This window comes from Salminus brasiliensis, chromosome 10 (assembly GCF_030463535.1).
Source record: "Salminus brasiliensis chromosome 10, fSalBra1.hap2, whole genome shotgun sequence".
Lineage (NCBI taxonomy): Eukaryota > Metazoa > Chordata > Actinopteri > Characiformes > Bryconidae > Salminus > Salminus brasiliensis.
This window is the reverse complement of record NC_132887.1, coordinates 37437922-37455458: the sequence shown is the minus strand read 5'-3', so window position 1 is coordinate 37455458 and position 17537 is coordinate 37437922. Positions and strand designations below refer to the sequence as shown.

Here is a 17537-nt window from a genome sequence, read left to right as displayed (position 1 = left end):
GCCTCATACTGAGGTCTTAGCCCACGGTAGCTACATTCAAATACTCAGCCTTTTTAAATTCTACTCATTTTTGTGCGTATAAAAAAAAAAAAAAAAAAAAAAACTCAACCCCGTAACGTTTAGCCCTGTCATACATGTAGCCAATTTTTAGCAAGAAACTGGCTAAACGTTACGGGGTTGAGTTTTTTTTTTTTTTTTTTTTTTTTTGCATAGAACAAACACACATGTTCACGAGAGTAGTTTGAACGTTTTTCGGTTAAAAGGTACTTTATGAAGATTCAGTTTTGATTTATTAAAAAAAAAAATACAAGGTTTAATTTTTGAGTTAGAAAAGCTAAATGGCAACACATCAACACCCAGTCATCTGGCTACATTAGCCTTGTTGCACCACCTTGCTGAAAAATCCAGATGTACCCGAAATGAAATGAACATCTGAATTGTCCAGCAGGGAGGTGCAACAAGGCTAATGTAGCCAGATGACTGGGTTTTGGTGTGTTTCAGCTGGTATTCGATGGTCAATGGTTACCCAGTAAAGGAAAGGATACCCAGTGCTGGTCAATCAGCTGGTTAAGCTTGTTGGCCAGTTTAGCTCTTAACCAGTTTTCTTTTCAGTTTGATGGATTAGCTGGTCATGCTGGTTAACTAGCTTGGGCAGATGACAACTATGACATTGAAAATGGTATCATATCCTCTGCTGGTCAACCAAACTAAATCAGCTTGACCAACCTGAGCTGGCCAGGCTGTTTTTGTTTAGCGAGCAACGCAAAAATAACGAAGCAAACTTCAGAAAAAACAAATATTCTTTGGTTTCTGGGACACTGATGGACTACATTTGAGTCTCCTGACCCCAGTGACTGGAACTGTGGCTAATAAAAGCTTTTTTGAAAATGTCCATCAGGTTTATTCCTTAAAAAGGAACTCCAGGACCAAAGAAAACACCTTTAAGCCATGGGCGTGTTGAGATTATATTGTGAGACAAAGGCTGAGGCCATAATATTTGCTTTGCACTTGACCGTGGAAAAGCGCCATAAGGAGGTTGTGATTCTAGGCCATTGTGAACGTCTTTCCTTTGTTCGGTAGAAGGTTGGGTAGCATAAGGAGACCATATTCAAAGTTATTCCATGTCTAAATTTGCAATGTAGACATGGCATCTCCTGGTTCCCATTGCCTGTCAGAAATAGTAGGTGTGAACAGGGTCCAGTACGGAGCATGCAGTGCTAAGGGGATAAAGCAATTCCAAGCCCAATAGGTATAACTACAACTGTGGCACGGCAAAACTTTAAACAGGTGGAGAGCAAGACTCTCCTGACTGAGGTCAGGACTTTGTGAAGGCCATTCCAAAAGCCTTATGTTAGCCTGCTCTGTCCATTGTGCCACCACCTTTGATGTGTGTTTAGGGTCACTGTCCTGTTGGACAACCCAGTTGTGTCAAGTTTCAACCGTGTAGCTGAGGGTTTGAGGCAATGCTGAAGAATTCTGAGGTAGTTCTCCTTCTTCATTATTCCATCCACTTTGTGCAGTGAACCAGTTCCACTGGCAGCTAAACAGTGTGGGGATGAATGCCCGTCCGTCTGTCTATTTATCTATCTATTCATCATGTATTTATCCATCCAGTCATTCATCTACTCATCAATCCATCTGTTAATTCATCCATGCATTCACCCATCCATCCATCCAAGCATCCATCTATTCCTCCATGCACCCCTTTATTTATCCATCCATTTATTCATCCATCCACCCTCTTTTCATTCATGTGTCCCTCTATTCATCCATCCATTTATTCATCAATCCAGCCATATATCCATCCATTTATCTGTCTAATCATCCATCCATTCAGTTATTCATCTATTCATCCATCCATCCATCCTTTTATCTGTCTAATCATCCACCCATCCATCTAATCATCCATCCGTTCAGTAATCCATCCATATAATCATCCATCCATCCATTCAGTAACCCATCCATCTAATCATCCATCCATTCAGTAATCCATCCATATAATCATCCATCAATCCATTCAGTAATCCATCCATCTAATCATCCATTCAGTAATCCATCCATCCATCCATCTAATCATCCATCCATTCAGTAATCCATCCATATAATCATCCATCAATCCATTCAGTAATCCATCCATCTAATCATCCATTCATCAATCCATCCATCCATCCATCTAATCATCCATCCATCCATTCAGTAATCCATCCATCCATCCATCTAATCATCCATCCATTCAGTAATCCATCCATATAATCATCCATCAATCCATTCAGTAATCCATCCATCTAATCATCCATTCATCCATTCAGTAATCCATCCATCCATCCATCTAATCATCCATCCATCCATTCAGTAATCCATCCATCCATCCATCTAATCATCCATCCATTCAGTAATCCATCCATCCATTCAGCAATCCATCCATATAATCATCCATCCATCCATATAATCATCCATCCATCCATCCATCCATCCATCTAATCATCCATCCATCCATTCAGTAATCCATCTATCCATTCATTCAGCAATCCATCCATCCATGTAATCATCCATTCAGCAATCCATCCATCTAATCATCCATCCATCCATTCAGTTATCCATCCACCCATCCATCTAATCATCCATGCATTCAGTAATCCATCCATCACCAACAGTCCCAAGCTAGCTTTCACCTGTCCAGCACTGGTGGCATTGTGTGATGGGGAGTCTAAGCTAGTGGGCGGAAATCGCAAATGACTAAACGGTGGGAAAAATCCACTACAAATATGAGGGGAAAACATTGCTCCCTTACTGAAAATGTTGAAAACTCGAGGACATTCAAGTATCCTGTGTTTCAAACTTAGAAATACCATTAACCGAATGACAGAGCTGAGGAGAATGGAACATCGTGAACTAGACTCGTCCAGGATGAGGTCAAACGGTAGAATCAGTTGTCTAGAATAAAATGGGATGGGGATTGGGGGTGGGGGGGTGAGAAAGGAAGAGATAAGCAGTAAACAGAGGACAGTGGAAGAATGAGTTTTCAGTTTTGACCTGGAAACAGCTATCCCTGCTGTCTGCACTGTTTATGGGGAAATAAAAAGAGAAACCAGCCCAGCAGCATTCCTGCTTTAGAAACTGCCCGATAGAATTCCAGCCCTACCCATTCCACGGCGCTCCTTCCCAGAAACCAAACAGCCCATCCTAGAACAAAGAACATAAAGTATCAAATCTCCATGTAATTCCAAAAAAATGGTATTTCTGAGGCCTTTCACGACATAATACGACATAATACTTAAGGGTGCGCAGCCTATAGCCTGCCTAATGAATGATCACAATATCCATCACCTGTGTGTGTGTGTGTGTGAGATGCAGGAGCAACTTGCCCAACTACACCATAATCAGCGAGTGATCTTATCAGCTTGCCAGCACACTTAGACAGTCAAACAGGTCATATCTGCTATCAGTTTCCTACAGTAGAGAGTGTGTAAACAACAACAACAACAACAACAACAAGTGCTGGACAGTCTCCGTATTGTATGACAGTGATGTGGTCTGTTTGGACCTGGCCGGTTGCTACTCTGCTGATGTAGGACATCGGTATTAGGGTGCGAATGTGTGTTCGAGAGTCGTAGTTATGTTAGCCGACGCATTTTGAGTGTCTCGGGCAGAACCCGTGTAAAAGGGGAGGGATTCCAGGGGGGCTCGTGTTTCTGAGAGGCGCGGGAAACCGGAGCCAGTAAGACAACCTGCCCAGGTGGCCTGCTGCTGTGGTGACAGAAAAGAGTTGGACGCCAAGGAAGACACACACACACACACACACACACACACACAGGGAAGGGAAGAAGCTGGATTAGAATGAAAGTAAACTGAATAGAATGAGACAAAATTGAACAGATGGCAACAGAATGAGACCGGAAGGGACAAAATGACACAATCAAACAGGGACAGAATGCAACAGAACAGGACAGAATGAAACAAAATGAAACAAAATAGAATAAAATGAGGGACTACACAAAATGGGTCAGAATAAGAAAATGAGAGAGAACAGGTCAGACTGAGACAGAATTGGAGAACCTGAGGACGAATAGGACAGAATGGGTCAATGAGACTGAGGCAATGAGACATAATACTTTAGAATGTGACAGCACGGGACAAAATCTGAAGATGAGATAGAATGAGCGAGGCTGGACAGAAAGAGTGACAACAGATCATAATGAGACAGAAAGGGACCGCAAGGGACAGAATGAGACAGAATGGGATAAAATCCGAAACAATGAGACAGGAGACAAAATGAGAACGAACAGGTCAGGATGAGACAGAATGGGACAACATCTGAAGATGGGAAAGAATGAGAGAGTGGACAGAAAGAGAGACTACAGATCAGAATGAGAGATCATGGGAAAGAAAGGGACATCAGGGGCAGAATAAGACCGAATGAGGCAGGAAGGGACAACAACGTGAGACAGTATAACAAAACGGGACTAAATTCAAATGAATGAGACACAACAGGACAGAATAGGACAGAACAGGAAAAAAGACAACAAATGGGACAACATAAAAAGGTTTGGCAAAGAATGAGACAGAATAGGACAAGATTAGAAAGAAAGAGAATGAACAGAAAGTGAGACGACAGATCAGAATGGGACAGAATGAGAGACAATGAAAAAGAAAGGGACAAGAAGTCCTTAAAGAAAGAGAATGCACAGGTCAGTATAACATCAGGCTACGTTCAGGCACATAATGACAAGTGTGTTAAAGGTTTGGATGTAGATCCAGAGCTCCAGAGCTAAGGAAGCCGAGACAAATGCAAAGTGTCCTGTGTCTTCTTCTCAACACACAGTCGCCAAGAAACACTGAACAATGGCCTCCAAACTGACCTTAGAGCTCAATCAATGTCTAATCCAGGGTCTGTGAAACCTTTTTTTTTTTTTACGTTGAGACTTATCATCCACGTATGAGACTTTACAGAGGACAGAAGAGGACACTGGGGACACAAGGAATGCTAAATCAGTAGATGTTTAAATACTAACGTACAACACAGACACACACTGCCACGACCCTACAATTCAGGCCTACCTGAAACTGCCCCAGCCACGACAACCTAACTGCAGTGGACACCCGTATGTCCCCAGTGTCTCTTTTTTGAAAATTTAAATATGGTCAACCTATTAGGATATTTCAAGATAATGATCAGCACACATTCAACCAGGTGTGTCCAAATTGTTGAGTGGTACTGTCTGATGTCTCATTGTGGATCTCTGAGCCAAACCATGAAGACTACCAGCCTAATATACTGGTGGTCCTCTGCATGCCACCGTAACCAGTTAATGCTACAATACAAGTCCTATGAAGCAGCAGATCTCTTAACTCCTGTCAGTTGGGTGGTGGATCTGCCATGGATCAGACACGGATCCATCACGGATCCAGAACAGACTGTAAATTTACTGTCCGACATCCCAGAGACTACTCTCAAATGGTCAACCTCACAGTCTCTTCTACCCATGTCCAGATAACACGCCCTTGTGGGGTCTGTTTGGGTAGCCCAACTGGGAAGAAGAAAGTTATCCCCATGGGTTTCAATGTTGGATCCCCACCTGGGTCAGTGATGGGACCAGGAGGGGTTGTATGCTGCACATGGGTGCCTAGACGGGACTTGTGAGGTTAAGGTGGGCGGTAGCTAGGGGCCCCAGAGGGATTTAAGCTACACCGAAGGCTAATCTGTTATATCGGTAACATGGAGGTGGAAGGGAGAGCATTGGGAACGGTGTACTTTCTTCACCATCAACCTGTTCGTCAACCAGCCATGTTAGCACATGTTCTACACCCTCTGGCACTACCCATGGTGTCAAATGTGGTTTATTATATTCGCATGCACAATTACAACTCTACTGACTGCTGAGGGGCTTGATCAATGATGTGGAATCAGATCTGTGAGTCCTGTGGGAACAATGCTTCAAGGTAAGAGGCACAGTTCCAGGCGGAGGAAGGCAGTCAGAAGGGGAGATGTTGGGTTGATGGCTATGTTTGGTACATAAAGAGGCCTACAGAGGCCACAGTCACCTCCAGATTTGTGGGCGAAACTGTTGAAGAGCAAAAGGCCTGTTGAAGGTTCTGTCTGAATGGGTATTCTTCAGCCCAAGGAGGTGAGTGGACTAGAAACAGTCCAGGGTTTGGCGTCAGAACCAATGCAAGAGGTGGATGGACCAACTCTGCTGGATGATAATGTGACCTGCTTTGGGATCCATCAGTTTTGGAGTCAGAACCAATTCAAGAGGTGGATGGACCAACTCCGCTGGATGATAATGTGACCTGCTTTGGGATCCACTCAGTTTTGGAGTCACAACCAATTCAAGAGGTGGATGGACCAACTCTGCTGGATGATAATGTGACCTGCTTTGGGATCCATTGGCCTGGAGTCAGAACCAATTCAAGAGCTGGATGGACCAACTCTGCTGGATGATAATGTGACCTGCTTTGGGATCCATTGGCCTGGAGTCAGAACCAATTCAAGAGGTGGATGGACCAGGTTTTCTGGATCATAATTTGACCTGCTTTGGGATCCATTAGTTTTGGAGTCACAACCAATTTAAGATGTGGATGGCCCAACTCTGCTGGATGATAACTTGAGCTGCTTTGGGATCCATCAGTTTTGGAGTCAGAACCAATTTAAGAGGTGGATGGCCCAACTCTGCTGGATGATATCTTGACCTGCTTTGGGATCCATCGGCCTGGAGTCAGAACCAATTCAAGATGTGGATGGACCAGGTTTTCTGGATCATAATTTGACCTGCTTTGGGATCCATCAGTTTTGGGGTCACAACCAATTTAAGAGGTGGATGGCCCAACTCTGCTGGATGATATCTTGACCTGCTTTGGGATCCATTGGCCTGGAGTCAGAACCAATTCAAGATGTGGATGGCCCAACTTTTCTGGATCATAATTTGACCTGCTTTGGAATCCATCAGTTCCCCAATCGACTGAACCGAATGAACCCAAACCAGAATTAAGCCCAACTGCGCCACCTGTACCTTTGATTATGCAACCCCAGGCACAGATCTGACATGTCTGCCAACCCCAAGCTAGTCAACAGCCCTGTTGGCTCTGTTGTGGAATCCAGGAAACCCTCGTGGACCGTGTGCATCCAACACCGAGACCTGCGAGAGCCGGGCGGCTGAACATTTGCCATGAGCAGAAACTTAAAAGCGAGACAAAGCTCTCTTTAAATTTGTATCACACGTTGCTGTGGGTAACTGGAGCCTGCAGAAACAAACAGGCATTGTCTAGGGCATGGCAATGTTAGAGCGTTCCTATGAGCAACAGGTTGACGGTCTCTGTGTGTGTATGTGTGTGTGTGTGTGTGTGATGTCACGAGACACAAGATCCATCCTACTACTCCTTGTGCTAAGGAGTGTTTCTCCAAGAACCAGTCAGGCCAACGAACGTCAGCCCAGAGCAGGGAGGGGAGCTGTTAGACTTTTAGGTAGTTAACTGGTTGATCCGTAAGAGCAGTGGAGTGGAACCGAAAAGAGACACATAGGTCCTTAAAGTCTCGTCAGTGAAACCTAGGCTTGACTGTGCCTGCGCTAGTACTGCAGTAGTGGCAGGAAAACAGAAAAGGAGCATCGCGAGAACTCGAGGCGTGCTCCTGATACACGACAGAACTGGTGGTGCTGGTTTTCTGCACTAAATCCACTAAATCCAGTCAGGGTTTTTTAACTGCTTTACTATTGCAAACCATGTCTGTTCGGCTGCTTTTACAGCTACATACACACACACACACACACACACACACACGTAGCCATTCTGAGCTCCATAATGTCCAAAAGTGTCTGTGGATTGCAAACCAACATAGGCTATGGAGCCCCGACTCAATTTCTTTTCCTTATTGACTCGGACTCGTCTGGGATTCGCTAGAAGGCGTGTGCAATTATAATGCGTGCAATTATAATATGGTGATAGATGGGCGACAACAAACTAGATATTTCATGTTTGTCAGTGGAGAAAAGTAAGACATTGATTTGGACTTGACACGACTCATTCTCATTTGGAGCCGGACTTGACTCAGACTCGTTTGATTTGGACTTGGTCTTAACTATGTCTGACTCTAATTTAGACTCAACTCTGACTCAGTCTTGCTTTGATTTACGTCGTACTCTGATTTGGACTCAGACTTGACTGTCTTACATTCGTTTGGACTCTGACTTGACTCATTCTCATTCGGATTCGGACACGACTCATTCTCATTTGGAGCCGGACTTGACTCAGTTTCATTTGGACTTGGTCTTAACTATATCTGACTCTAATTTAGACTCAACTCTGACTCCGTCTCGCTTTGATTTACACTTGGTCTCGACTAGTCATTTGGATTTGGCCCTGACTCCGTTTCACCTGCACTTGGACTCAAGCTTGACTCAGACTTACGATCATTTGACTTGGCCCGACTCGGTTTCACTTCAGTTTGGACTCAAGAATGACTTGGCCATGAAATTGTTCACACACACACACACACACACACACACACACAGAAATGGTTCCTGTGAACACAAGCATGTTAGTTCATCTGTACTTGGAACTCAGGGAAGGTACAAGAGTAATGAATAAACAAAGAAGGAGGATGTTGTTGAAGCAAACAAGATGCAAATTTTCAAAGGGGAAGCAAGGAACAGTGGGATGTGTGAGGCAGAGGACATGGCCAGGACTTTTTCAGGGCGGGGCTTTTCAATAGTGTGACTTCCATGAAACTTACTCAGGTAATACATACTGGTTCAAAATATACGTTAAAGAATTTCATTCTCGAGTCAACAAAAATGAAAGTTACAGTGGATCATACTGGTCATACTGGCCTTTCATACTTGAGTAAAATAAAAAAGGAAATGGAGTACATCAAAAATAAATCATCTGCAGCCATTTTTAAATCTGTTCAACTAGTTTTTACATCTATGAGGCTTTTGCAGAAAATACATAACGTTAATATTTCCATGAAACTTCCACAGGAAATACATACTGTATGAAAAATGTATGTTAAAATGTATCCACCTTGTTACTTTCATTTTGTTGACCGAAGCATGAAATGCTTTTAGCCTTTTACAGTCGGCCATAAAACACACCCCTGCTGTAATTTCGCCTTTTGTTGATTTTTAACCAACATACATTTTGATCCAGTATGTATTAGCAGCTTTTTACTTTTGGCTCTTTGGGTGTAACTGGGACCTTGAGATCACAATTTCGTTCCACCCCTGTACCACATGTGATGCAAATGACAATAAAGTCTCCTTTATCCTTAAAAAAAAAGAAAAGAAAACATTTTGAACCAGTATGTATTACCGCTGTAAGTCTCACAAGGGGGCTTTATACCCTCTAGCCCATGCCTGGCATTAGGCAGACATGGTACCAAAAGGGTTTATGTTTATCTGCATAAACATAACATCTGCATAAACATATGTTTATTTGGGGTATAAAGCCCCAAAATGTATGTTACAGAATTTTCTTGAGTAAAATTAGGTCACATTAGGGAAACTTCATCTGCAGCCATTTCTAAATCTGTTCAACTTGTTATTGCATCCATGAGGCTTGTGCAGGAAATACATACTGGTCCAAAATATGTTATTTAAGCATTTCAAACTTGATTCAACAAAACGAAAGTTACAGCAGGGGTGCATTTTAACCTGGTACACCTTAACTTCTTTTAAAATCATCATCAGGTTATGTTAATAGTACGTCCATAAAGCGTAGACAGGTAATACATACTGGTCCAAAATATGCTATTAAAATCCTTTAATGCCAGAGACAAAACTGAAACAAATGATACATCAGAGTTGTTTTAACTGTAGCCTTCTTTAAATGAGTTCATGTTATTACTTACCTGAAGCTTACACAGGTAATACATACTGGTGCAAAATATGCGATGAAATCCTTTTATGTCTGGGTAAAAACCCCAACATAACAGAAAAGTTACATTAGTGATGCACCATTGGTAGACTTTTTACAAATCTGTTCAACTTCATATTGCATCCATGAGGCCTGTAGGGGAAATACAAACTGATCCAAATGCGTTATTACAACAGGGGTACATTTTAAGCTTCTTTTAAAACCATCAGGTTATGTTAATAGTACGTCCATAAGGCTTTACGAACTTACTATTAACATAACCTGATAATGATTTTAAAAGAAGTGCAGGGGTGCCAGCTTTCTTTTTGATGAATCAAGTTTAAAATTCTTAAACAACATATTTTGGACCAGTATGTATTACATGCACAAGCCTCATGGATGCAATATCAAGTGGAACAGATTTAAAAACAGCTTCAGGTGGTGCATCCTTAATGTAAGCTACTCTAAACTGACTCAGGCTAAAAAGGCTTTTAATAGCACATTTTCAACCAGTATGTATTTCCTGTGTAGGGTTTATTAAAGTAATACCCTGAACAGATTTAAAAAGAGCTACAGTTGCTGCACCACACTGGTGTAACTTTCGTTTCTGTTTTGTAACACAATTTTAATACAGTAACACAATTTTGACCAGTATGTACTTCCTCTGTAGGTCTCATGGATGCAAGATCAAGTTGGACAGATTTTAAAAAAGGTGGTGCATCACTAATTTTCAACTAATGGTCCAGAATATGCAATTAAAATCTTTTCATGCCAGAGACAAAACTGAAACAGAAGTTACATCAGCATGTGTTGCCCTTTAGCCCTTTTAAATCATGTCATGTTCTAACTTTCATGAAGCCTACACAGGTAATACATACTGGTGCAAAATAGGCCTAAGTCAGTTTAGAGTAGCTTACATTAGTGATGCACCACCTGACGCCGTTTTTAATTCTGTTCAACTCGATATTGCATCCATGAGACTTACAGAGGTAATACATACTGGTTCAAAATGTTTTCTTTTCTTTTTTTAAGGATAAAGGAGACTTTATTGTCATTCGCATCACATGTGGTACAGGGGTGAAACAAAATTGTGATCTCAAGGTCCCACCTGCACCCAAAGAGCCAAAAGTCCAAAAAAGTTGGTAATACATACTGGATCGAAATGTATGTTGGTTAAAAATCAACAAAAGGCGAAATTACAGCAGGGGGGAGCTTTACGGCCGACTGTAAAGGGCTAAAAGCATTTCATGCCTGGGTCAACAAAATGAAAGTTACAAGATGGATACATTTAAAGGCTCTTAAAACTGTAAATATCCTCCTGTTACAGTCACTGGTGTCCTGTTTCAGCACTGATTCGGCCTCTATTCTTTCAGAGCGAAGGCTATAATGATAGCTTGTCCTGTTAATTCCTGGCTACACTGCAGAGAAACATGGCAACAAGTCTCAAAAGTCTGAAAGTCACATCACATAAATGCTCTACCTCAATTTGAGGGATCTTCATTACTCCACTTCATTACTTACACCTTTCAAAAGGTTCTCCACGCTCACACATCTCATTTACCATTGAGAGGTTCTTTAAGGAACTAAGTGATTTATCTATGGCAAAGTTCTCATTCTCAAACACATTGCATAGGCCCTAAATCTGCCTGTTTAAGCTGCAGCAGCCAATCAGAACAGAGGTCAGAAACATCTATTCAGGCTACAGGTCATTTACATACACTATATATCCAAAAGTTTGTGGACACCCTTTCTATCGAATGCATTCATTAACTTTAAATTGTACCCATTGATGACACATTCACACACAGCTTGTCTAGTTCCTGAGGGAAGTATAGCCAATAGAATAAACATGAACCTTTTGGTACCCTGCGTGCCTAATGCCGGGCGTGGGATAGGAACTACGGTGTTCTCTAAAATGATGAATGGTGCTCCATACAGTACTGCTGGGATGAGGTGTGGTGTTGATCATCCAACATCCTGACCTCACCAACACTCTCGTCGCTGAATGCAGCCTTCTTCCCTGGACAGTAGAGACAGTTCCTCCAACCCTTTTAATATCCTTGATTTCAGAAGAAACAATGAATGAGCATATGTCCCAATACTTTTGTCCATATAGTGTACATCACCTATGTCTTAAAGGGACAGTAACAGAAACAGCATGTCTAGGGTGCTCCCACTACGACCCAGTTCGAATCCCAGGTCACGCTGCCTGCCATCGGCAGCCGGAGCCTGAGGGAGCACAATCGGCCTTCCAAACACTCCATAACCTGCCAGAAGTGGTCAGAAAGGAATCTCAGGGCGTGGTCAGAAAAGGCCTCTCAAGGGTCACTGGGATTACGCATTACCTTGCTGTTGTCCATGATTCCTCCTGATTACCATGCGAGACGCCCCGGGGGAGTGCTTTTTTCGGCCTTAAGTGGGGAAACACACAAAGATTCACATCAGCTCGTAACGTGGGGTAGTAGGGAAGGCAGGGCACTTCAGAGCTCACCTGTTAAACATTGACCTCCTCCTCAACTTGACACTTGACACACCTTGTCAGGGCGCGCATAGGCGCACACTCATACACTCATACACTCCACTTTCCCGTTATTGTGCAAACATGTCATGAAGCACAGTTCTCATCCAACCAGTCCATCCCCTTCTCCACTACAGATAACAAAAGAGAGCCAAAGGGGTGGAAACAGGGAGAGGAACACACTTTAAAAAGAAACCCCCGCTCACCTCCGCGCTCATTTTTCGGACGAGCAGTCACGCCGAGTGCCATCAACCCACACATACACACACACATATATAGGCACACAGACAGGATTATGGCCTCCTCGGTGACCGGTAGTGGGCTGCCCACTGGCTGCAGTGTGTTCACCACCCTGCCCGACATCCTCTTCATACCGGAGTTTGTAAGTAAACAACCCAGGAGATGCCTACAGGGTTTACGCTCCGCTGAGGCATCTTCTCTACCAGCTTGCTGGACACTATTGGGCCAGGGTCAGTGCAGGGAGGGGTGGGGTGGGGTGGGGGGTGCCACATTTGAGTGGACGTGGAGGTTCTTAAAGTTGAACTTCTATGGATTAGGAGACCAGTAAATCAGGCCTTTTTCCAGCATTTCATTGCAAGTAGTGGTCAAATGTTTGGACACACCTGTTAGAAATCAGCCTGGGTGTGGCGAGGCTGATTGGACGTATCTGAAGTACTTGTGCTTAGTCCCTTTCTGATAGTAGAGAGCCCTCAATCACTATTTTTATTTTATTTGTAGACTTTTTGGCATTTGTGGACACCTTCGCTCAAATAACCTGCTCTGCTCATTCTCTGCGCCTTCTTTTCCGCACATTTTTCAGTGCAATTTCTGTTTATATGCTAAATCTTACATTATTAAATGTGCCATAGCCTGGCAGGACATGCATTAGACCCTGGTCTTAGACGAACTTGCTCGGTCAGCGGTGAGTCAGCTTTGGAAATGTGGTTTAGTCTAAATCTGGGTCTGAGAACTGGTCTCTTTTTTGTGTTGTTGTTTATTTCCCCCCCCCCCCAATAGGCTAAACTGATCAAATGCACCAATGTACGGGTGCAGTAAAACGTGTTCATGGGTTCTTCAGAGGAGCTGTGGTTGGGGTACCCAAACTTTTGAACATGACTGTAGTTTCAGATCGATGTGTTCATTTAAACTGAGACTGACAGTTTTTAAGTGTTTTCAACTTAATTTATATTTATAATCATATTTATTCATAGAATTTTACAGCATATTTCATATTTATGCTGTACGATTGACCACAGTCACTTATCATGTTATGATTCATATTTAATGCATTGTCAGGTTATCAGGTAACCTAACGTGCTGCACTAAAAACATTTGAAATATAACTTTCTAAAGTGAAATTAAAGTTTGATGAATCTGGAGGAAATTGTCAATTTTGCTGTGTAATTCACAGAATGGTAAATCTATTAGAAACAGAATGACCAAATCGTTTTTAACGTCTCCTTCTGATGGATTGGCACATCGTGTTTGATTATGAAACAGTGGCAGGCAGGTTAAAGTTGACGTTGTTGAGAGAAGCACACATATATAATGTATATGTGTGTATGTATGTGTATATATATGTATATATATATATATATATATATATATATATATATATATATATATATATATATACACACATATATATACATACACACACATTATATATATGTGTGCTTCTCTCTCTCTCATATATATATATATATATATATATATATATATAAAGTAATATTAAAGTTAACACACATACACAGAACTATAAACCATTCAGAAGATGGAAAAACTTTTCAATGGAAGTCAAAGGATAAAGATTCCAGTAATTTCAGAGCATTTCTATTGGTCCATTTATCATGATTTTTTTAAATGTAAAAAAAAACTTTTAGATTTTCAGAAATTTACAAAAAATATGTTTTAGCAAAAGAACATATATATTACATACTGTATATTACATATGAATTAATACAAATGAATTACAGTATGAGATGTAAGACATATATATTGTTTAAGCCAAACACTAAATCGACTGTTATGTCAATTTTTTGGAATGATATCAACCGGGATCTAACTTTTCCACACAAATGATCTGGACATGATACGGATTACAATCTATAAGTACATTATGTAACAACACATTTGAGCTTCACGTTGTTCGTGATTCAAGTTTAAAGGTGCTATTATGAAATAAAGGCGTGTCAACTGTTGCAGCTGTTGCTAACCAATAGGCCAGAACTGATAGAGGATGGACGTTTCACTAGCCGGTCATATCAGGATCTGATTAGACTGTTGACTGTTTCAGTCACGGATTTTGTTCTTGTATCACACGTGAAAAAGAAAGAAAAGAAGGTCCATTTTCCTGTGACTCGCTATTTGTGGAAGGTGGAGGCACGGACTCGTGTGTGTGCGGTAACATTAGTACGTGCTAAAGCTATCAGAATCCCTTTCATTGTTCCCAATTGTACACAATTTAGTGAGGTAACCGTGTGTGTGTGTGTGTGTGTGTGTGTGCCGAGCACTGGGACAAAGTTGGAATATTGACTTTCATGAAACATGTACCCTAAAACACAAATATTCCCTTAACCCGACTGTTCTAGCTCACTTTGTAATCATGTAAACTGTGCAAATGAATTATGCAAATGAACAGAATCAGAATTCGGCCAAGTATGTTTATGCATATAATTGTGGTTTTCAAAAGACATTTTTTAAAAGACACTGGGGACACACTGGCGTTCATTGTGGTTAGGAGGTTGTGGCTGGGGGGGCTTCAATGAGGCCTAAGTTGTAGGAATGTGGCAGTAAGAGTATGTATGAGGGAGTTCAAATAAATAAATAAATAAATAAATAAAGGTTACCACCTTCTACAAAACATTTATGTATTTTCATGCCAATGTAAAACAAATTAATAAATGCATAAAATCAGGTAAAGCCAGGCTGATGTGTTTTTATATACATTTGTGGTTAAATTGTAGGTAATTGTGGTCAATCAACTGAGGTGAGAAGCAGTTTGACCAATGGCTGATGTACATGCAGGTACATGTAGACCAATAGTGGGGGTAAGAGGGCTGGACGTTAGCTGTTTTACCAGCAGTTGATATAGGTGCAGGTGTGTGACGACCAATAGGAACGATAAGAAGGCATGACGTAAGTAGTTTGACCAATGGCTGATGTAGCTGTAGGTATATGTAGACCAATAGTAACGGTAAGAAGGCCTGGCGTAAGTAGTTTGACCAATGGCTGATGAAGCTGTAGGTACATGTAGACCAATAGTAACGATAAGAAGGCCTGACGTAAGTAGTTTGACCAATGGCTGATGTAGCTGTAGGTATATGTAGACCAATAGTAATGGTAAGAAGGCCTGACGTAAGTAGTTTGACCAATGGCTGATGTAGATGCAGGCACCTGTAGACCAATAGTGGTGGTGAGAAGGTGGGACCTAAGTACTTTGACCAATGGTTGATATAGATGCAGGTAAGTAAAGACCAAAAGTGGGGGTAAGAGCGCAGGACGTAAGCAGTTTTACAAACAGTTGATAAAGATGCAGGCGTGTAAAGACCAATAGTGGGGGTAAGAAGGTGGGCCCTAGATAGTTTGACCAATGGTTGATGTAGCTGTAGGTACACGTAGACTAATAGTGTCCTTGAATAGATTCTGCATGTTGTAAGTTAGTAGTTTTAATGTTTCTGGGGTCAGTAGTCGGCTTTGTGTCTTCTTTGGATCTTGATTTGTTGTATTTGTTGCTCTCTTACAGATATTCGGTGGGTTGGTATGGACTCTGGTGGCTTCCACACGAGTGTTCATCGAAAATCCTCAAGGCTGGGTGATGTTCGTGTCCATCTTCTGCTTCGTCTTCACAACTATCTGGTTCCTCATTTTTGTTTGCGGTGGGAACCAGAGCGGCGTTTGGCCCGGCCTGGTAATTCATCTTACACCAATTTAAAGACAGGTCTCTTCTCTGATGACCCTGACGGCCCTAAACCTTTAGTAGCACAAAAATAAAGATGGCATCACGTAGCATCCGTGACGTCCAAGGTTTATTCCAAACCAGGGGTAGTTATAATGTTCTGAATACTTTTATGTACCCCTCTCTCAGGACGCTGCATATCACTTCATCGCGGTGGTCTTCTATTTGAGTGCGTCAGTACTTTTGGCCAATGTCACCATCGGCATAAGGGCGCTTTATAACCTCAGCCCCGCTGCTGACCTTTTCAAGATCTATCAAGAGGACATTGCTGCTGTGGTGAGATATACCTTCTTCTCATTCTGCAGTAAAGTAGACAGTGGGCAAGTTAGACTGGGTGTATGCATGTATGTCTTACCTGCAATGCTTACCTGCATGTTCCTCTGCTGTGCTGTATGTCTAGGTGATGGCTTTCATGGCCACGCTGCTGTACTTCATCCACGCCATCCTGTCCGCGCTCCGGTGGAAATCCTTATGAACGTCCCAGTGCTCCAAACCAGCCAGCAAACAAGAACAAAACATGCCAGCTATCCCCAGCTTCGACCTAAAGCAATCAGCAAATGTGCCCCAAAGGATAATCTGGCAACCACGGTCATCTTAAAAAAACAACAACCAAAAACAAATAACAGCTATACTGAGAATCTACATAGAGGTTGGAGACTCCTTGGACCTTCTCAAACATCTTAGCGCACTTATCTCATAGCCGTGTGTGGATTGATGCTTTTTTTCCTACACATCTTTAGGTCTATTGTGGATTTTTAGAGTTTCCTCTTGGCCCACTAGCGTTTTTTTTCTGATTAAAGGCCTGTAAATATGTCATGGCTTTACAATTAAAACTTAGACTAGACACAAAACAATGGTTCAACTGAAACCATTGGGGTTTTTGTATGGATGATCGGGGGGACTATAGGTTAAATAAATATATTTTATACATTTATTTGACCTTGTTTGACTAATTGTTGGGTTGAAGAAGAGCAATACTACTACTACTTGTTTCCCACACTTTACACATGCCAAAACCACAGTTCTGGGTCAGTCCATCAATAAAAGGCCCTGACTGATCTGAGCAGCCAAAGAATTTCAGGTATTTGGATAAAAAACAAAACAAAAGGAACATCCAGGAAGGCAAGATTTGTACCTACAACCCATATTCATAAAGATGTCGAACCATTCAGAGCCACATGTATGATATTGAAATGCACAATTTTGCAGCCT

General features: G+C 41.9%; 1 protein-coding gene across 1 annotated transcript; it reads left to right on the top strand.

The window, feature by feature from the left end:
* Window positions 1-12662: 12662 nt before the first annotated feature.
* Window positions 12663-16800, top strand: LOC140563946 (myelin and lymphocyte protein-like). Its single transcript, XM_072688901.1, has 4 exons — window positions 12663-12749; window positions 16113-16277; window positions 16455-16601; window positions 16726-16800. The coding sequence occupies exons 1-4, from the start codon at window positions 12663-12665 to the stop codon at window positions 16798-16800; spliced, it is 474 nt and encodes a 157-aa protein (XP_072545002.1).
* The last annotated feature ends 737 nt before the right edge of the window (window positions 16801-17537 follow it).

Excerpts from the sequence above, each read along its gene's own strand:
- LOC140563946 (XM_072688901.1), top strand. The coding sequence starts at position 12,663 with ATGGCCTCCTCGGTGACCGGTAGTGGGCTGCCCACTGGCTGCAGTGTG. Across the intron at positions 16,278-16,454 it reads GCGGCGTTTGGCCCGGCCTG|GACGCTGCATATCACTTCAT; the intron begins GTAATTCATCTT and ends CCCCTCTCTCAG. Across the intron at positions 16,602-16,725 it reads AAGAGGACATTGCTGCTGTG|GTGATGGCTTTCATGGCCAC; the intron begins GTGAGATATACC and ends CTGTATGTCTAG.